Source organism: Corythoichthys intestinalis, chromosome 13 (genome assembly GCF_030265065.1).
Source record: "Corythoichthys intestinalis isolate RoL2023-P3 chromosome 13, ASM3026506v1, whole genome shotgun sequence".
In the NCBI taxonomy this organism is placed as follows: domain Eukaryota; kingdom Metazoa; phylum Chordata; class Actinopteri; order Syngnathiformes; family Syngnathidae; genus Corythoichthys; species Corythoichthys intestinalis.
The window spans coordinates 14,821,211-14,843,109 of record NC_080407.1 but is presented as its reverse complement, the minus strand read 5'-3'; the positions used below and the strand labels follow the sequence as shown (position 1 = coordinate 14,843,109).

Below are 21,899 nucleotides of genomic sequence, written 5' to 3'. Positions count from 1 at the left end.
ACAATAAAGACGGCATTGGACCTGAGAGATCCTCGCCGACTCCAGAGCGCCAGCGGCTCGGAACACCATCTGTGGGAATCTTCCTGTTGCCTGGCACCGGCGCACACATCACACAAAGCACCCCCGCGCCGCTGAGTCTTTAGGTCTACAGATCCGAGCGAAAGTCATAACCTCGTCAAAATGACGACAACGATGGAACCGCTGCCTAAGTCGGACAATAAAACACCAAAAGAGCAGATGCAAGCAGAAAATAAATTTGACCAGATGTGTTTTTGCCATTTCTGTCACCGCAGGCCGTTAATTGCATCACCCCAGTCGAATATTCCTTAATTAACCCGCCTCAGGTTTACTCAGACGTCACGACATTTGAATTTTTTTGTTTCCAGTAGCATCGGTTCGATCTCAAGTTAACACGCGCGCACTCGGAAAGCAGCCGGGTGTCGTCCAAATAGAGATGTAGAAGATTCCGCGGCCTTAGGAACAAAAGAAGAGTCCAAGTCGGAGCGAGATTAAGGGAATCTGCGAGATTAGAGCTGTCTATCCTGGCAAGCGAGGCCTCCACGCGGGATCAAGCGCAAAGTTGCAATAGAGGCTAGAGAACTTTTTTGGTGGGGGGAGTTTAGTCATGGGCGAGTGGGCGGGTAGGTGGGGCCTTTAAGAACTTTCCCTGAACTCTCCTCGGCTTTGTGTCTCCTACTTTCATCTCAGGTCACTGTCAGTAGAGGGTTTATCTTGTTAAAAGCGCGGCATAGATGAAACGGGGTCTATTGCTGCAAACTTGGGGTTACGCCGGGGATAGCTTTTCTTCTTCATATACCTTTTAAAGTCAGCTTCCTCTTTGTGCTAAATACGTGACATTTGGCAGCCGCCTCACCTGGAAATGACTAATTAGGAAAAGAACAGGGTTGGTTGTCACTTTTTTTTTTTTCAACAATGACACCTTTTTGATATCGATTCTAAGTGGGAGCATATCGATAAAACTTATGGGATTCAATAGGTTTTTTGTTACGGAAAAGTATGAGGATAAAGCTACAGTTTTTTTCACATTCTTGGGTTAGCCAGTTGCTTGCTAGCTGTTAGAGTAGTTTTTAGCCAAAAACATGAGTTGGTTTAAAGGAATCAAAGGATTTTTATTGTCACTGTACAGTGGATAGCGATTGGAAACGGTGTTGTTCAGTTCTGGACTAGATTTAAGTTTGTTAGCCTGTTGCTTGCTAGCTGTTAGATTGGTATGTATTCGAAAACTAGGGCTGTAAAAATTATCGGGTTAACGGCCGGTAATAAATTTTTTAATCGCGTTAGAATATTTGACACATTTAATGCACATGCCCCGCTCAAACAGATTAAAATGACAGCACAGTGTCATGTCCACTTGTTACTTGTTTTTTGGTGTTTTGTCGCCCTCTGCTGCCGCTTGGGTGCGACTGATTTTATGGGTTTCAGCACCATGAGCGTTGTGTAATTATTGACATCAACAATGACGAGCTACGAGTTTATTTTTTGATTGAAAATTTTACAAATTTTATTAAAACGAAAACATTCAGAGGGGTTTTAATATAAAATTTCTATAACTTTATTTTATCTTTAAGAACTACAAGTCTTTCGATCCATGGATCGCTTTAACAGAATGTTTATAATGGTAATGCCATCTTGTTGATTTATTGTTATATTAGACGAATACAGTACTTATGTAGAGTATGCCGAGTGTATATATCCGTCTTGTCTTTCCATTCCAAAAATAATTTACTGAAAAATATGGCATATTTTATAGATGGTTTGAAAAATTACAATTAATTTTTAAGCTGTGATTAACTTGATTAAAAAATTTAATTGTTTGACAGCCCTACTGACAACGTGAGTTGGTGTAAAGGATTCAAAGGATTTTATTTGTTGCTGTACTTTGAATAGCGATGTTGTTCAGTCCTGGACTCGATTTAAGTTTGCTAGCCCGATTCTTGCTAGCTGTTAGATTCGTAGTTAGCTAAAAACATGAGCTGGTTTGAAGGATTCAAAGGATTTTCATTGTCGCTGTGCAGTGAATTGAAATGGGAAAGAATGTTGTTCAATTTTGGAGTCAATTCAAGTTTTTTAGCCTGTTGCCTGCTAGCTGTTAGATTCGTTTTTAGCTAAAAACATGAGTTGGTTTTCAGGATTCAAAGAATATTTTTTTTGTCGCTGTACGGTGACTAGCAATTGGAAACAATGTTGTTCAGTTCTGGAGTTGATTCAAGTTTGCTAGCCTGATGCTTGCTAGCTGTTAGATTTGTATATAGCCAAAAAATGAGTTGATGTCAAGGATTCAAGGGATTTTTATTGTCACTGTATAGTGAACAGCGATTGGAAACTATGTTGTTCAGTTCTGGACTCGATTCAAGATTGTTAGCCTGTTGCTTGCTAGCTGTGAGAGTAGTATTTAGCCCAAAACATGAGTTGTTTTAAAAGATTTTATTTGCTACTGTACACTGAATAGCGATTGGAAACGATGTTGTTCAGTTCTGGAGTCGATTCGAAGTCGAAGTTTGTTAGCCTGTTGCTTACTAGCTGTTAGTTTAGCGTTTAAGATTTGCAAAGGATTTTAGATATAAAATCCATTTCATTTGGGATATTTAGCATTGAGTCATATTTCCCTACTAATGACAGCAATGGTCAAACTGGATTGGACGGCAATTGCTGTCAATGGCTGCCAACAGGTACAAAAGAAAAACTCTTGCAGTTGTCAAATGACTTGCTCTGCACGAACGAAAATAACTTGGGGACATTTCACAAATGGAAGAGAAAATTTAATTCCGCCATTGTACCGAATGATACTCAAGCGTGACGCTGCGAGTAGACAAAAAAGCTGACACAACTGATAAAAGACACATTTGTTCATTTGTGACAAATGTGCCAGTTATTAAAATGACTGGCTTTCACCGGCAAGCCTGTTTCCTCTCTCCCACTATTTGCTTATTGTGAGGGCTTTTTGCAGTTATCTCACCGGATCCATCCCAGGTTGGCTCCATAATAAAATTGTCGCCAGCTCGGCACAATAGCAAAGCAAATGACACGGGCTGCGCTTAATCTAGCGTCTGGCAGGCCTTCTATGCGTCTCCCAGGTAGTTTGGAGCGCGCCGATGGCTCTTCCCGCTTTGTGGCGCGAGATGTAATGCTCGCCGGCGTCTAATTTGCGCTCACTTTTAACATCACAATAGGATGAGAAATGCGTGTCGGCGGGGCGGACAATGATGAGGCCAAGCGATTCCTACCGACGCCAGATGCCTGGTGTTCACTGTGTCTGCTTGCTAAACCTTTATGAGCAAAATGAGAAGATTTGAGAAATATTAATGGAGGAGAAATTGTCTTTTTACCCCCAAAGACTGATTTTACACACAAAAGCTACCGTCGGACAGATCTTCGGCGTCTCTATACAAAGCGTGCCAACTAATTGGGCACATGATAATGACAGGCTTGCCAGAATGCATAGGCGGGACAGCGAGTACTGGCGGAAGATGATGGCCATCTTGCTGTCAGGCACACGTGACGCCACACGAAAGGGAATGATCGTGTTTCGTGTTTGGTGATGATAGGCAGGCACTGCATGTATTTCAAAACACTATTTTGCAATTTTTGTCCAACTCACATTTATACATAAAAAAATTCAGGATGCTAAGTGGCACAAAAGTTGTTGCTAAAAACGTACGGTTCGGCTTAACTGTGCCAAAAACATACCCATTCTTTTCTAATGGCCCAAATTTCCCATTCATTTCAGTAGCACAAAATCTTCCATTCACTCCTATTGATTTCCGACCATATTTCAACAGGAAGTGACCAGAGGTGGGTAGAGTAGCCAAAAATTTTACTCAAGAGTCGTGTTACTTCAAAATATGACTCAAGTAAAAGTAGTCGTCCAAAAAATGTACTCAAGTACAATTAAAAAAGCATTTGGTGAAAAGAATAATCAAGTAATGAGTAACATTGTGAGTACCTACTTATATTTTTGTTGGATTTTTTTTTTTTTTTTTTAATCTCTATGGACTGTTGTTGTAATGATACTGTACGATAACCCATTACATTACCACAATAAGCCAAAGAAATACAAAAAAAAAAAAAAAAAAATTCCGACTAAAGATGTCCCGATCGATCGGCGTCCCGATCGATCGGCGTCCCGATCACGTCATTTTCAAAGTATGGGAATCGGCAAAAAAATATCGGACATGCCTTTTTTTAATATATATATATATATATTTTTAAATTAAATAGTTTCCTAACTGTTTTTAACGTTGTAGACAAAATGTCTTCCATTCATCCAGAGTATTTAGTTATGGCTTAAAGTAGGGCTATCAAATTTATCGCGTTAACGGAGGTAATTTTTTTTTTAAATCACCTTAAAATATTTAACGCAATTAACGCATGCACTGCATGACCCACTCACACATTGTCGCGTTCAGTCTATAATGGCGCCGTTTTACCTATATATAGAGCAAAAAGGCAGCGTAAAATGAGTAGAGTGAATTTTGGCAGCCTTTGGAGCCTTTTTTTAAATGGCTAAAGCCTGACAATCCCTCTCTCAACAATTAGATATATCGTGGAAAGCAATGTGGGGAAGAAAGGTAGTAGTTGATCTTTTTCTTAACACCCTATGTTATTTCCCAACGCAGAGAAGATGTATCAATTGGTGCCACTACGCACAGTCATGGTTGCACTTCCCATCATGCATTTGGGCAGAACAGTTAAATGGCTACAGTATCATTTACTGAAAGCTCGACAAATACTCTAGATGGCAATATTTAGTCACAATATACAAAGTCACATTTATCTGTGAAGAATTACAAGTCTTTCTATCCGTGGATCCCTCTCACAGAAAGAATGTTAATAATGTAAATGCCATCTTGAGGATTTATTGTCATAATAAACAAATACAGTAGTGTACCGTATGTTGAATGTATATATTCGTCCGAGTTTTATTCATTTTTTTCTTAATGCATTGCCAAAATGTGTATGATGGGGAAAAATTATCGGGAATGATTGGAATTGAATCGGGAGCAAAAAAACATGATCGGAACAACCCTTATTCCGACGAGAGAAAAAAAAAAACATATTATTATATTATATGTAAAACCAGCATTATTCGTCCAAAGAGCATGACTGACCTCTCGTGGAGAAAATAGTTCCGAGTTTGAATAGTGAAGAGTTCCTTCAAAGTTTCTATTTTGAAATTAAAAGTTTCAGATCTCCGGTTTTCCGTGGTCTGGGAGAGAGGTTAAAATCCGCACTTTTGAGTCATGTTGACAGCAGCGCTCTATATCAAATACTTCATTTTTTTAACGGTGCTTTAAAGACACCACATGACTGGACAGGCTGGCATGAAGTTAGAGCGGCGAGCTTGCATCTTATTTGGATAATGGAGTCACGTGATTATTGTTGTGACATCTCATTGGTGAAATCGGTGCAGCTACTTGATACTGTTACAGCTGCTTAGCAAAAAAACAAAAAATCTAGAATGTAGAATAAAGAGGAAAAATGCAACAACTCTTGTGTCACCCAAAGTAGCAGCGTAAGAGTGGTAGTAGTCCGAAATGCCCCCAAATCAAACAGAAATGACCTAATATCAACAGGAAGTGACCCCAAGGGCTTTGCCAAACCAAAGCTACCATTGCAATTTCACCAGAAATGGCATTTTCTAGTTTATAGTGGTATTTTAAAGCGGTTGGAAGAAGGTGGACGTTCGTCTACTTGTGATATTCGGATGATTGGACATCTGTCGTCGTCAATGGCAGCAAGTGTTTGGGGTAAAAAAGGCAATCTTTGCTGTTACATTTAATCCCCCCCACTAAATTTCATAGTGCCCAGAGCAGCAGCATTTTTTTTATATCCACTCTGACCTTTATCATTATTGTGCATGTGCACTTTTTTGATGTGATATGCAGCCGTGCTTTTTTTTTTTTTTTTTTTTTTTTTTTTCATAGACAGCAATAAGTCCAGCTTTCACTGGGGTACCAGAAATTACACTGCAACTACAAATCTTACATTCATTGGACTGTGAACTATTTTGTTGTCCGTCATCGCTTATGTTAACATAAGATTTCATTATGTTACATTGCTGCTTTGTTACCCCCCCCTCCCCCAACTTGCCTACTTTGCACTGCATTTCCTCCATTTACAAGGTCTTAAGTATTCCCGTAATTTTCGCACTATATGCCGCAACTGACTATAAGCCAATACCCATCAAATTTGACACGAAAACTGCTTTTGTTCATAGATAAGCCGCACTGGACGAAAAGCCACAGCTGACCTCATTGTATAGTTTTATAGGGGGAGACTGTCAACCTTGGCTGCCACTTGCTGTCAACACTGTTTTTGCCCAACATGCTACCTAGCATGCATTGCAGAGCTACAGATGTAAATAACAATCAAAAATTCATGTTCTGTGCTAATTATTTCTGCAGTTGCAGTTCCAGTTGTTTCATTAATTGCTAGTTATGGTATTTGGTAGCACTTTATTGGACAGTGGCACCTTAAGACTGTCATTAGACAAATATAATTATGACATGACACTGTCATGAGTATAAATGAATGCTTATTACAGATGTCATTTAGTGTTATCACTTTTTGAAGATGTAAAAGATCCGAGCTGGACATAAATGTTGCCGAATGACACTTAATGACATCTGTCATACTCATAAGCATTCAATAATCACAATGATAGTGTCATTTCATAATTATGACGGTCTTATGAATGTCTTAAGGTGCCGCTGTCCAATAAAGTGCTACCAAATACCATAACTAGCAATTAATGAAACAACTGGAACAGTAACTGCAGAACAAAATTAGCACAGAACATGAATTTTGATTGTTATTTACATCTGTAGCTCTGCAATGCATGTTTGGAGGAATGTGTTGCCTATTAAACCAAATAAACAAATAAGCCGCACTGGACTATAAACCACGGGATTCAAAATGAAGGAAATAATAATAATAATGCGACACCACGGTCAAATAAAGTGTTACAAAATACCATAAAAAGGAATTAATGAAACAACTGGAACAGTAACTTAATAAATATTTAGCACAGAACTGGAATTTTGATTGTTATTTACATTTGTAGTGCTGCAATGCATGCTAGGAGGAATGTGGGATTCAAAATGAAGGAAAAAAGTGGAAGTTTATAGTCCGAAAATTATGGTATTATTACCTCCCTTCGTCGCTACTGCTTACATAAAATTCCATTATGTTACACTTCAGCTTTGTTAGCTTCCCCCCCAACTTTCCTAGCATGTACTTGTGTTGTTTAGTTACAGGAAGACCAAAAAGGCATCATTTAAGAAGTATGAATATGTCCTCTAGTTGTCTTTTGTAATTCAAGATCAAGTGGTGAGCAATGCTTCTGTCAGAGCGCATGGGGAGAGTGTCAAATAATCCATCCCGCTGCTAATTAGAGACGTATCAGCAGAAGATCCACGTCCGCTATGGTCAGTGCGCTGTTGCTTATCAAATTCCCCAATAACCTCATATAAGATCCCGGAGGCGAAAGATAGAATGAAAAAGATCCAACACAAGATGGATGTTACCGCTGTTGTAGATGGAAATCAAATCTATTAGGACGGATCAATTAAAAACTCCCATTGTCGTGCATCACAATTATCTGGAATTAAACTACCGAGAATCGCGGCTTGATAGCACGTCTGTAATGAAATTTGTTTTCCCAGCGAATCGATGAGCTGTGCTCCCATGGAAGACTTTGTAATTAGAAAAATAAGTCTCATTAGATTATAGCGCCATACAACATGTGGAAAGAGAGGTAATTCTTTTCATGTTCTTTTCTAATGACAGCACACGGGATTCAAAAACAGGAGATCATTATTTGCTTTTACTTGATTTGGAAGTCTTTTAATTAAATGTCAAAGTGTATTATGAATCAGGAACCACGCTTTTTCTTGAGATGCCTGCATGGAATAGTCCAACATGTTTGTTTTAATTCTTTTGTACACAGTCGATTTACATAAAGATATGTGAAAATACGAGTGGAAGATCTTGCCTCTGAAGATAATTAGTGGTAATTAACAGTACTGTATTTTTCGGACTATAAGTCGCACCTGAGTATAAGTGGCACCAGCTATAAAATGCCGAACGAAGAGGAAAAAAAACATACCAGTCGCACTGGAGTGTAAGTCGCATTTTTGGGGGAAATTTACTTGATAAAATCCAACACATAGAGCAGATATGTCATCTTCAAAGGCAATTTAAAATAAAAATGGAGAACAACATGCTGAATAAGTGTACAGTGTGATAATGTTACATGATGTATGAACAACAAAATGTGAATGTGGCCGGTATGTTAACGTAACATACCTATTAAGAGTTATTCAGATAACTATAGAATAAAGAACATGCTAACAAGTTTACCAAACCATCAGTGTCACTCCAAAACACCAAAATAACATGTGAAATAATATAATAATGTGTTAATAATTTCACATATAAGTCGCTCCAGTGATAAGTCGCACCCTCAGCCAAACTATGGAAAAAAACTGCGACTTACAGTACGAAAAATACAGTACTAATATGTAGGGATGCAACGATACGGTCACGGTTCGGTACAATTTTTGATACGAGGGACACGATTTTTGATTCGATTCAGTACATTTGATGCTCTGGGAAAAAAAATACCATTGTTTTTTTTTTTATTTTTATTTTTTATTTTGCTAATAAGCAAAAATAACAATGTCTTCAATATTTATGTGCTTACTTCTTACTGATCTGAAGAAATTTTGTATAAAAGCGCTAAGAACAATCTTTAATGTTTGTAAAGTGAGGCAAGGCACACTGTTGATTGCTACTGCTCTCTTAGCAGGTATGTTTACCACATGAGCAAAACATCCTATTAGTGGTTCGAGTCATCTGTGTTACGTACTGAATTCACAATATTTGTAGCATTTATAGTTAGAAGTCGGAATTTTTTGGCACCTAACGATTCGATTACGATTCAGGGGCTACGATTCGATTACAAATCGATTATTGATCACCCCCACCGCCCCCGCTATTAGCTGCTTTTAATGTTTTGTACTTTAGTTACAAAAACTGTTAAAAAAGCCTGGCTGGCTTAAATAAACGACTATTTCAGTATCAAGTTAACAGTTAAAAACAATAAAAAATATACTCAAATCCCCATTCTGTATCAGCAGCTTTAAACTACATTAAATTAATTTAATGTTGTGAATCAACCATTAAAGTTGTTAAAATTGCTCCCGTTATTCCATAATTTCCCTTTTTTCTACTTGCGACATGTGAAAGTTTTAAAACTATTTTAAAGATAGATTCAAGTCAATATTTTACCGATTTAGGAGTATTTTAGATAAAAAGTTAATTAGGTTCGCTTGGAAGGTTCGCTACAACAGCCTTGCAGGGAAGTCTACTGCTTTAAGATGGCGTCCGTTTACTAACGCCCGCATTTAGCTTTCTGTACATGTGCTGCTAACGCCATCGAGTCAGTTTTGCATGTAGTCCTATATAAATATGATATCTACCGTACCATCATGTGGACGTACTTTGTAGCATTAGTCAGGTATGTTGTTGTTTTTTTTATCTCGCGGCATGAGTTGAGCTAGAGCCGTGAGTTGAGCATTGGCATTACCTGAGGGGCCGGGTAATGACAAGCATGATGTTTAGCTACTCTCGCTCCATTCCTCATTACGTCCCGAAGACCGCGCAGTGTGTGTGTGTTGGACTAATGTGTTGGATAAAAATATTGAAGTAAAAAGACAGAAACAATGACATTTTGCAGCTCTTTTCGTCGCGTTTTCCTCGTTGTGAATAGTTACCCCTTGACGGGCTGACTGGTCCTTCTCAAGCCATTTATTTAGCTAATGGGGAAAAGACTTGGATAAAAAGAATATCCTGTAAAAATATGGGAGTAGAGAGACTGAAACAATGACATTTTGCGGCTCTCTTCGTCGCGTTTTCCTCGTTCTGAATAATTCCCCCTCAATGGGCTGAATAGTAAAACCGATGAGTCCAGTCTCCCGCTGATGTCATCCACCTGTTGGGGACGCTCGAGCCTTATAACGGTAGACGTGGCTAACCGGCAGATTAAAAGACTAATTTCTCGTCATCTGCGCTTTGCTAAATTGTTGTATATAGTCGAATCGTCTCAAAATATGATTCTAATTCACATAATAATGCTATTTAAGACTTTTTTTTTTTTTCCCTCCTGTCGTATGCTCTTTAAGTTCCACCCTGAAATTGCACCCAAGTCCTGCCGATAAACATCCAAATTTCAAAAACATTAATAAACACTCAAAGAATCTCATTATCTTTATGGACCAAAATATATAAAAGTGAGAAAAGTCTAACTCGCAGGGTGGGATGGCGGATTACGGCAGCGTTGTAAATCACCAACTGCTTCTAATAACGGCAGTTTGTGTGCTTTTCAAGTGACGGGGGTCGCTGTTAATTTAGCATTTGATAGAAAATAAGACTTAAGAAGCCCCACCTCCCCTTTCAAACACGCGAAGCAGCTGCAGGCAAAACAACCTGCTGCGGCTCAACTAGAAAGCCATTTGTTTTCAAAATGAAGCCCTTTCACCGCTTCATCAGCAAGTCATTTCGGAGCGCTTTGCAGGAGGATCAATGTGCCCTCGGGGGACAAACAAAAAAAAAGTCATTTTTCAAAGGATTGATTCATTTTTAAAGAAAATATTGGGCTCACGGGAGGTCAACGTGACACCGGCGGGATGGCGGAAGGCAGACAATTTCCTCCGGAGAAACTCGGATACAGTCGCGTTGCATTTCAAATCGCCTCCTGTCGAGGCAGCGGTGTACTGTTTTTTTCGTAACCTTCAGATTTGATATCATGCGTGAGATTGAACTGGAACGCGTCATCCTTGGGATTCTTCTGCAGCGCAGGGGCTTTTTCAGCAACTGAATTGTTAAAATTGTTTTATTTTTTAAAATTATTTTTAGGTCGAATTTACCTGATGATGTTGTATAAAAATCGATCTAAAACGCTTGAACATACTGTAGACTCCCCCATCAGTTGACAAGACACCTCCCACAGACATTGTGCCACGCCTTGCCGTAGGGGGCCGACTCAGGCAGAAGGGTGATAAACCGTGATAAACTCAAACATGCTGCGTTCTAACGCCGGATTTAGGTGGAAATAGGACAAAGGTTATACTTCATACAAGCAGGCAGGAGTGTCTCAACAGTGATTTGGTCGAGGATTCAAGGTAATTATGATAACAAATAGCACCATGTATGCACTTTAAAACGTTGTGAGAAAAATCAATAGATGAAATTAATGTAACTTTAGCGTGAAATATTTACGTAAAATGAAGAATATCCGCCCATTTTTTTTCTTTTAACTCAGAATCTGGACTGTTTTACGTTCATATCTATAGAAATTCCGCGATTTAAGCATTTATTGACAAGAAATTTCAACTTGAAAAGTTCTTTGTTTTGTAACGGCCGCCATTTTTAATTACATTTTTAAATACCGTAACTTTTGCTTATGAAATATTTATGTAAAATTAACGAAAACTGGCCGTTTTTTTGTTTTTTGCTTTTTTTTTTTTTTGCTTTTGACCACTAACCTTGACGGTTTTAGGTTCATATCTATAGAAATTCCACAATTTAAGCTTTTAATTACAAGAATTTTCAACTTCAAAAGTTATTTGTTTTGGGACGACTGTCATTTTGGATTACACAATACCGTAACTTTTGATTCAAATAGCTACTTAAAATGAACAATAACGGCCCGTTTTTTGCTTTTGACCAAAAATCTAGACTGTTTTTGGTTCTTATCTGTAGAAATTCAGCGATTTAAGCTTTTATGTACATGAATTTTCGACTTAAAAAGCTCTGTTTCGTGACAGCTGCCATTTTGGATTATATATTACCGTAACTTTTGCTTGAAATAGGTACTTAAAATGAACGATAACTGCCCGTTTTTTGCTTTTAACCAAGAATTTATACTGTTTTACGTTCACATGTATAGAAACCGCGATTTAAGCATTTGTTAAAAGAATTTTCAACTTAAAAACTTTTTCGTGACAGCTGCCATTTTGGATTACACAATACCGTAACTTTAGCTTGAAATAGATACTTAAAATGAACGATAACTGCCGGTTTTTTGCTTTTAACCAAGAATCCAGACTGTTTTACGTTCATTTCTCTAGAAATTCCACGATTTAAACACTTATTAACAAGAATTTTCCACTTAAAAAGCTCATTGTTTTGCGACAGCCACCATTTTGGATTTTGTAGTCTACACAACGGCGCAATTCAACCGAAATAAGTCGTGATTGTAAATAGAAAAATGCAAATTTTGCTTTTGTTGAGTAAAATTCAGATGATTCTGCATGCTTTCCTCGAGTATTAAAGGGTATGACAACACCTGGGGAAATGCTAATATTCCATCATTTATCCATCAACGCATGCCTTTTGAATTCATATCATGCCACTTCGTGTAATTACACACATCGCAACACCAAGAAAATGATAGAAATTAGGTCGATTGTCAAGCTAAAAGGACCCGCCCCCGAGATGCCGGAAATCTAGCATATTGTGTGCGTGACGTCACTATAGGGAAACAAGCGGCTCAGTGCTTAGTACTGAATGGCGGCGATGATCGCGGACAATTTTGTTTCTATTTGCAGCGACGAATCCGACGTAACGAACATTCTTCTAATGGTGACGAGGAGAGTTATGAACTTTCTTTGGTGTTTTGGGTTATTTGAGCCCAAACGAAAGCCAATGCAGCCTAATGAAAGGATCATTGAGGGGAACAATCACACTGATGAAACACCGGCGGCAACAGAATCACCGAATGGTTTGTTTTGCATTTCTTTTTGTGAAGCTGATACACCGTGACCGCAAAATAATGTATAGAATAATTATCATTTAATATGCTATCATCGGTTTCGCTCTGCCTACCGACACAAATATGAACGGGATTAGAGCAGGGGTCCCCAACCTTTTTTGCACCACGGACCGGTGTGATTTGGGTCTTTTTTTCACGTACAAGTGTCCTGTCAAATTTTGCACCCTTATAAAATTTTGCTCCCAAAGCTTTTGTGGCGGTGAAAAAAAGCCCTCTTTTATATTCAGTTGGACTCTTGATGTTATCCAATGGTACTAAAAAACTATTTACATCACAAACATACATGTGCAACACGGAAATGGCGTAAATCAACGCTTAACGACACGGCGAAGTCGTTAAGTGAGAGGGCTACGTGCAGTTGTTGTGTGCGCCAAACATGGCAAACGTAAGTTAATATTCCTTTTTTTAAAGAAAGTTTGTAGTGTGTACTTAGGAATCGCCGCATTCGCGGTCCTTTTTAACGTAACGCGCATGCCAACTTTGTCAGAACACCGGCAATGTGCGGCAGAAAAATACAGCAAATATAAAATAGCATTTGTTTTTAGCCCCGTCGTGTTAAGTGCAGGGAAAAAATACAACTCACCCGCTGAATCAGTGGGAGGGCTGAGTTTGTTTCGTTGAGACGTGATGGTCCCGGGATGGGAGAGTGAGAGAAGCTAGCATCACAAATACACGATGTTGGAAATTGTAGCACAGTTTTCAGCGCGCTCCTAGCGATGTCGGGATATTCAGAAATGACTTTAATCCAGAACTTCGGTAGAGTTGTTGTCTCAAATGTACGTTTAAGTCGCCGTGATTTGTGATCTCTACAAGCTGATATTCCTGTTCCACAGACATGCTCGAATCACTGGATTTATTCACATACGGGTCACGAATTCACTCCTTCGCAGTTCGTGGGTCTTTAGTGATTGGGAAGTAGCATAAATTTTGTTTTCTTTGCGGTTGTAGGCACATCTTCTGGCTCGTCAGGTTCCCTTTTCCCCGTAAAATTGCAAAATTAGCCCTCTTAGCACTGACGAACTTTACTCATTGTCTGCGTAGTCCAGCTCTTTTTCTCGCGTTCGGGAACTCATGGGTACTACATTGCGACAAATGGCTATTTGTAAACAACATAGCATGACAGGTTTGAACCATTTTAGCGATTTTTTTGATAAAACACGAACGCAACTCTCTCGTCGATAAACAACGATGGCACCTGCCTCGACCTTTTGTTTCCTTGTTATGACGTCTCCGCCCCATTCGGCTGTTTCCGAAACACTTTCGGAAATGTTTGTCATTTTCGATCTATTTTCGATAATTGCTCATTAATCTGATTGATTTTTTTGTTAACTTTATCAATATTTGTTATCTTGGCACATAACGGTTGTATTGATGTCTCACACCCCGTTTGCGTTTTCATACCCTTTAAGTTTCTGATGTGAAAATTGAGTTTTATTGTGTTGTGCTATTTTGGGCAAAAACATAAATGATATGTTAAGTATTGCTATTGATCCTGTAAATAAAGGTGATTATCCCTGCATTTGGTGATTTTTGTTCATCTAGTGCAGTACTTCTCAAATAGTGGGGCGCGCCCCCCCTGGCAGAACGATGCCGGGGGTGGAATCGGGGAATATACTTTTTACCGTACTAGAACAAAGTGTACTTGCACATCCACTCTGTGGGTAGCAGTGGCGCTCTCATTTTCAGAGTGTGCTAAGTATTTTTGAACCAAACGAGCACAAAGCAAAGAGATATTATAAAGAGCCGTGTGACGTTCTCTGGCCGGGCTCACGCAATCTTCTCCGGTTCTCAAGTGTCTGCCTGAGAAGCACCTTGTTTGCCTTAGGAGCGTCACGATGACTACACTCACCTCCATTTCTCACCGGGCCGCTGAGAATGCGCCGTTTTGCTTTGACTTTTCCCACTTGGGAGACATGGAAAGACCACTCGGTTTACTGTGTCTAAAAATGTTTGTGGCAGACAGCGGGAAGCCGAACCACTTAAGACGTCACTTAAAGACATTAGACCCCAATCTAATTGATAAGCCGCTTGATTGTTTTTCAGCGAAAACGTGGTGAATATTGCCAACAATTGTCCCGCTTTGTCAGTGTTATATCCAGGGGTGAAAGTGGGCCAGAACGGTCAGGAACGCAGTTCCGGTATAAGATTCAGGGCCAGAACGCAGTTCCTGTATATGATTCAGGGCCAGAATGCTGTTCCGGTATAAGATTCAGGGCTTGAATGCTGTTCCGATACACGGTGCTTTGATTCCGAAAATATGACAGCAACTGTCAAAACGCTATGTAAAAAAAAAAATACTAAGCTGCCACGCATGCATTTCAGCTCCAAGAAGAAAACGATCTAACAACATCAGATCTACATACACAAGTGTTAACAACAAGCATAATAAAGTGCTGGTGAAGCGTAATCTGTTTCCATCAATATTTATTATTGGTATTATTACACGGACAGCAAGGAAGTTTCCCCAGCTGCTGCAGTTATCTTAGTCTGAAGATGATGAGTCACGTCAATGTGCGAATGCAAGCAGCAAAGCAATACGCCTGGACTCATTTATCCATTCAATTGGCTGACATACTGACACGTGATCAGCAGAGATGGTTAGCTCTGATTGGTTCAAATGTGCATGTTTTCTGGAACAGCAAAAAAAAAGCTTGTTGAATTGATGCGACAACAAAGGGCAATGCAACATAAAATGGATCAAATCTTTAAGCGCAACAAAAGAGTTGAGGAGGCTTATTTATCATATTTAGATTTATTTGCTCTGATGGGGAGGTTCACAACATCTTAGCTGTCAATGTGCACTTTGGACTTATATTTGTTCATTTATGTTAGGCTACTTATTCATTTCCTTATGATTTAAAAAAGTCAATGTTTGCATCATCTTCAAAATATATTCCATTCCACTCTGCATAATATAAGTCATTTGTACTTATTTTTCTGAATGTATGTTACTTATATCTATATTATTAAAAAAATAAATAAAAATGTTTAACTTCAATTTTAATATATGTATATCCTATGTTCTTAAGTACTTACATTTTTGGCATTTAGTATGTGAGGAAATGAGCGAAAGTAAAAATTAGGAGATAAAGGTTGGGGTTATTGCTGTTTTTGTTAACTTTTATTTTGCAAATCATTGAAAAAATACAATTTTGAATGGAAAAATAGATAAATAAAATTTCTGGCTCCGTGGCGACCTTTAGTCTGGGAGTTCCGGCAAGAAATTCTTCCCACTTTCACCCCTGGTTATATCAGTAATTTTAGTGCTGAATAACCCCACACCATTGCAAAAGAGCTGATACTGCGAGCAACAAAAATTAAAAACTGTCGCTCTCTCCAATGACACTGTCGCTTTTGTTTTTTTCGGTCAAATTGTTTGGCATTTTGTCCTTGTGGGAATCTTGCTAATCAATTTGTATTTATTTATTGATTTTATTGAATTTTATATTTCTGTATCAAATGTTCATAAAATGTACCTTGAGTGTATTTTTACAGTTTGGATGTGACATATTTTTTTAATTCAGGCAAATTGATGCACTTTAAATCTTGTCTGTTACAAACACAACAATGATACTAAGGTTGTACTTTATTGTAAGTTGATCTATGTCACTTTTTTTCTTCAATGGAAAAAAGGACACAATGTTAGGCAGAGGTGTACTTATAATAATAATTTTACAGTCGCTGGTGGCTTTGGTTTTGAAAATAGTTGAATTTTACGTTTTTGAAAATAGGCCCTCTACGGATCAGCCCAGAGTCTCGTCAACTGATAGTGAAGTCTATGGCTGACAATTCGAGTTTTAGATAGATTCCATCCGTTTGTTATGTCAATATTGTTGAAAAAAAAAAAAATCCAAAATAGTTGATTTGATAATTGATTAGCCAATCGATTCTTAGGAAGAATTGTGAATCGTCCGATGAATCGATGTTTCTGTCATGTTGTCAATGTCATGTCATTGGTAAAATCTTTGCCTGCTAATTATTTGACACTTTGAAAAAGTTGCAGGATTAACTAAACGGCAGCGTACTAACCGATAGGATAGGAACGAATAGGGTATGGCAGGGATTATGGATATGTATTCATCATATGAACCTTGCTCAAAATGAAAGATAACCAAGAAGTTACCCATTCCGGAAAGATACGTAGAAACTACATCCTGTAAATGGACGGTAATGTATGTCCAATCCAGGTTGATGGATAATGTGATAATCTTGTATGATTCCATTTTTTAAATTCTCTTTAAAAATAAAAAATAAAAAAAATGATGAAACACTTCCAATGACACAACCACAGTTTATTACCGATGTCATCACTTACTCGGACAAAATACGTCATGTCATATTTGAATTGAAAACAGTTATGTAAATGTTCATAGCCACTGATTTAAAGCAAAAAGCTGGCAGATTCCCCCCCCCCCCCCCCCCCCCCCAAAAAAAAACCAAAAGATGCAAAAGTAGCTTCTATTACTGCATTGACGGTGCATTTTTATGCAAAAGTTTTCAAATGTAAAAAAAAAAAAAAAATAGCAGTGTGGTTGTGTACTTCTTTGAAAATCCCCCTGAATATCCGCTACTCGGTTACAGCACATCTATTTCAAACACTCTTCGACGCTACTTTCCGCACCGTCGTCCGGTGCGAGAAACAAAACCTGGAAAAGGACTTATGAGTCTAGAATTGAACATTGAAGCAACGTTCGCCATTGTAACCCACTAAAAGCAGTACATTCTAAGCCAGCAAATCCCGTTGTCCGGTCAGGCTTCTTTCAATCCACTCTTGAAGGATTCCAAGTCGTCCAAGGATTCATTGCAGTCTATTTACAGAAAAAGTCTATGCATGAGGCCTCTTCTTCTTTGATTCATCTGGGTTTGGGGGAAAAAAGAATTCCAATGTGACAATTTTGCCGGAAACAAAATCATCAAAATCTAATCATTCTGATATTTTTCATGTGGAGAAACTAGTGCAGTCAAAGTTGTGCTGGCCTAAAGTAGTGGCACCCCTGCAATTCAGTCAGATAATGCTCAATTTCTCCCAGAAGATGATTGCAATTACAAATGCTTTGGTAGTAATAGCATCATTTATTTTTCGTGCAATGAAAAAAACACAAAAGACGATGAAAAAAATCATTAAATCGTGATCATTTTACACTAAACTCCAAAAATGGGCAGGACAAAAGTATTGGTACCCTTTGAAAAATCATGTGACACTTCTCTAATTTGTGTAATTAACAGCACTTGTTACTTACCTGTGGCACATAACAGGTAGTGGCAATAACTAAATCCCATGTGCAGCCAGTTAAAATGGATTAAAGTTAACTCAACCTCTGTCCCGTGTCCTTGTGTGTACCACAATGAGCATCGAGAAAAGAAAGAAGACCAAAGAACTGTCTGTGGACTTGAGAAGCAAAATTGAGAGGAAGCATGGGAGATCTCAAGGTTACAAGTCCATCTCCAAAAACCTGAATGTTCCTGTGTCTACAGTGCACAGTGTCAATAAGTGTAAAGCCTATGGAACTGGGGCTAACCTCCCTAGATGTGGATGGAAAAGAAAAATTGACGCGACATTTTAACGAAAGATTGTGCGGATGGTGGATGAAGAACCTCGACTAACATCCAAACAAGTTCAAGCTGTCCTGCATTCTGAGGCTACAACAGTGTCAACCTGTGCTATCTGTCGTCGTCTGAACGAAAAGGGACTCTACCCAGGAAGACCCCACGACTGACCCAGAGACATAAAACCACCAGGCTGGAGTTTGCCAAAACTTACCTGAGTAAGCCAAAAATGTTTTGGAAGAATGTTCTCTGGTCAGATGAGACAAAGTAGAGCTTTTTGGGTAAAGGCCTCAACATAGAGTTTACAGGAAAAAAACGAGGCCTTCAAAGAAAAGAACACTGTCCCCACAGTCAAACATGGCAGAGGTTCCCTAATGTTTTGGGGTTGCTTTGCTGCCTCTGGCACTGGACTGCTTGACCGTGTGTATGGCATTATGAAGTCTGAAGGCTACCAACAAATTTTGCTGCATAATGTAGGGCCCAGTGTGAGAAAGCGGCGTCTCCCTCAGAGGTCATGGGTCTTCCAGCAGGACAATGACCCAACACACACTTCTAAAAGCACTAGAAAATGGTTTGAGAGAAAGCACTGGAGATTTGTAGTGTGGCCAGCAATGAGTCCAGACCTGAATCCCGTAGAACATTAATGTGGAGAGATCTGAAAATGGCAGTTTGGAGAAGGCACCCTTCAAATCTGAGACCCGGGGCAGTTGGCCAAAGAATGATCTAAAATTCCAGCAGAGCATTGTAAGAAACCCATTGATGGATATGGCAAGCGTTTTTTCGCAGTTATTTTTGTCTAAAGGTTGTGCTACCAAGTATTAGGCTGAGGGTGCCAATACTTTCGTCCGGCCCCTTTAGTTTTGTGTAAAATTATAATTAAGTTTTTTTCATTGTCTTTTGTGCTTTTTTCATTGCAAGCTAAATCAATGAATATATTACTACCAAAGCATTTGTAAATGCAATCATTTTCTGGGAGAAATTGAGCGTTATTTGACAGAATTGAAGGGGTGACAATACTTTTGGCCAGGAGTGTATATACGGCACATTGCATTATAAGGCGCGGTAGTAGTAGTAGTAGTACTAGTTGTCGTAGTAGTGGTTGGGGTTGCGTTATGCATTCAGTAGATGGTGCTGCGCTAAAGGAATGTCATGCCATGATTGACCAATATTGATCCATATGTAAGGTGCCTCGGATTATATGGCGTACTGTCTGCTTTTGAGAAAATTGAAGACTTTCAATTGCGCCTTATAGTGTGGAAAATATGGTACTATTATACTATTGTTGATATAGTACTGTCATTTTAGTACAAAAACATGTATTATACGTCATTGTACTGTCCTCGCCAAGACGGTGGAGCTAAGTCCTAGCTAGACAGCGAGCTAAGCTCCGAAATGGCGATGTCAGATATTCAGCTATTAATGACATCAATACTTGCAGAATCAAACTAAAAAAAACAAAAAAAACAAAAATCTGTTTCATCTTCAATCACAGCCATTCAAATTTGCGGTCATAACTAGCTGCTGATACAGCAATAACAATCCACACAAACGATTAGCATGTATCTGTTAGCGTCCAAACATCATCAAAACAATCCCATAAACTCACCCCACGTATTCAATCACAATTGAAAACGCGCAATAAACAGTTAAAAAGGTGTTATATAGAGGTGTTACATCTGTAGATGCTTCACAAGCAACAAATGTTGTCGTAAAGTCGAAATCACGTAAGTCGGGTACGTTGCAAACCGGGGTCTACCTGTATTTTCAAATAATTAAACCTACCGACGTCATGACGAGATGTGAACACGCGAGAGTTTTTAAGAGGATGCTCGCCACGCTAAAGCTAATGCTAACATGAATGCTACGCTAACGCCACAAGTTACTTTTAGAAAAATTACATAATTTAGAACCGTTTCTCATATAGTAAATGTATGGTCTCGACTAAAAACTTTGCCCCTACAGTACCCCTAATCTTGAAAATGTGCTGAGATTCAGACGCTATGTGTATTTTGTTTTACAAAAACAATTCAATCTTAAAGTGTCTGTGATGTGCAGGGAGCTAATGTGAGAGTAATTTGCAGCTAGGGAAAATGAGCTGACATGTTAGCCTCCAGTCGTGTACATGCACTGGTCTCTCTGGGAGAGGAGAATTGATTGGTGGGAGAAACGACTAAAAATAAAGAGGGAAGAGCAATGTCGCAATGCCTTAATTGGTGTCTGACAAGTGCAAATTTAGCACGTAAAGGATTCGTTTCCGCTCTGGAAGTGTGGCTGGCTGCGAGATTTAACACAGCAGGTGTGTAGCTTGTGTTTGTGCAGTCGAGCTGTGTACGCCGCCAACTGGGTTTATGATAATAAGGCTGCTTTAAAGCTGCGGGCGAGATTATTAGGCCATAATACACCTGGAATTTCAGCGGGGAAGGCAAAGCTAAGAAAGTGCAAACTCGACTCCAGATGATGAATTCAAATGCGTGGCGAGGAGAAACGTTAGTGAGGGAGATTTTGACACTTTTTCATGAAACTGTGATAAATACTCCAACAAAACGCCTCACCTGTAATGTTACCAAAGTTGCTCTCGATCTGCGGAAATCTTCCATCCATGTGGGGGAAAAAAAACAAAACATGTTTAGTTAGAGTTGATCATCACTGTTATTTCTGCGTTTTTTTTTTTATGCCCAAAATAAAATTTGGGCTAAATTTAATCGTGAGAAATGGCATCAGATTCTTATAACCGGTGTTGAAGCGCATTCGAACCAAGAATGATTTCACAATGTAGAATATACAGTAGTAAGTCTCATCCAAATCAGTCTTGACTTCCCGTTTTTCGTCCTATCGATTTTTAGGTGTATCAGCTTCTAATATGGTACTCATAATGAGCTTGTAACACTACTTATAGCTAGGTAGCATATACAGTTGAATGTAAAATTATCTGAACCTTTTGGAATTTCTCACATTTCTGCATAAAATCACCATCAAATGTGATCTGATCTTTGTCAAAATCACACAGATGAAAACACTGCTTTAACTAAAACCACCCAAACATTTATACATTTTTATATTTTAATGAGGATAGCATGGAAACAATAACAGAAGGAGGGAAAATAAGTGAACCATCACATTTAATATACCCCCCCCCCCCCCCCACACACACACACACACACTCCCTTGGTGCAATAACTTCAACCAGACGCTTCCTGTAGCTGCAGATCAGTCTAGCACAGGGGTCCCCAACCTATTCCACTAAGGCACACTGTGGGTGCAGGATTTCATTCTTACCAAACAAGATGACAACACTTTTTCCCCAATCTGGTGTTTTACAAGTGCAATCAGTTGATTGCAGTCAGGTGTGGCTTGTTTTAGCAGAAGCCTCATTGGTTCAACTGTCTCTGCTGGATCGGCTGGAACAAAAACCAGGACCCACAGTGTGCCTTGAGGACTGGGTTGAAAATCCCTGGACTCTAGCACATCGATCAGGACTGATCTTGACCCATTCTTC

The 21,899-nt window shown here is 38.9% G+C and overlaps 2 protein-coding genes across 4 annotated transcripts in view; one reads left to right on the top strand and one right to left on the bottom strand.

The window, feature by feature from the left end:
- LOC130928701 (synapsin-3-like) overlaps positions 1-21,899 on the top strand; it is a 383,502-nt gene that overhangs the window by 50,099 nt on the left and 311,504 nt on the right. The window lies entirely within an intron of this gene.
- Positions 17,317-21,899, bottom strand: part of LOC130928708 (chemokine-like protein TAFA-2) — an 86,027-nt gene continuing 81,444 nt past the window's right edge. For both annotated transcript variants that reach the window (XM_057855425.1, XM_057855424.1), the window contains exons 5-6: positions 20,956-20,993; positions 17,317-17,713 (exon numbers count right to left, since the gene is read on the bottom strand). In XM_057855425.1, coding sequence (XP_057711408.1) covers positions 20,964-20,993 — 30 coding nt within the window. In that variant the 3' untranslated portion in view covers positions 17,317-17,713; positions 20,956-20,963. The remainder of the gene's footprint in view (positions 17,714-20,955; positions 20,994-21,899) is intronic.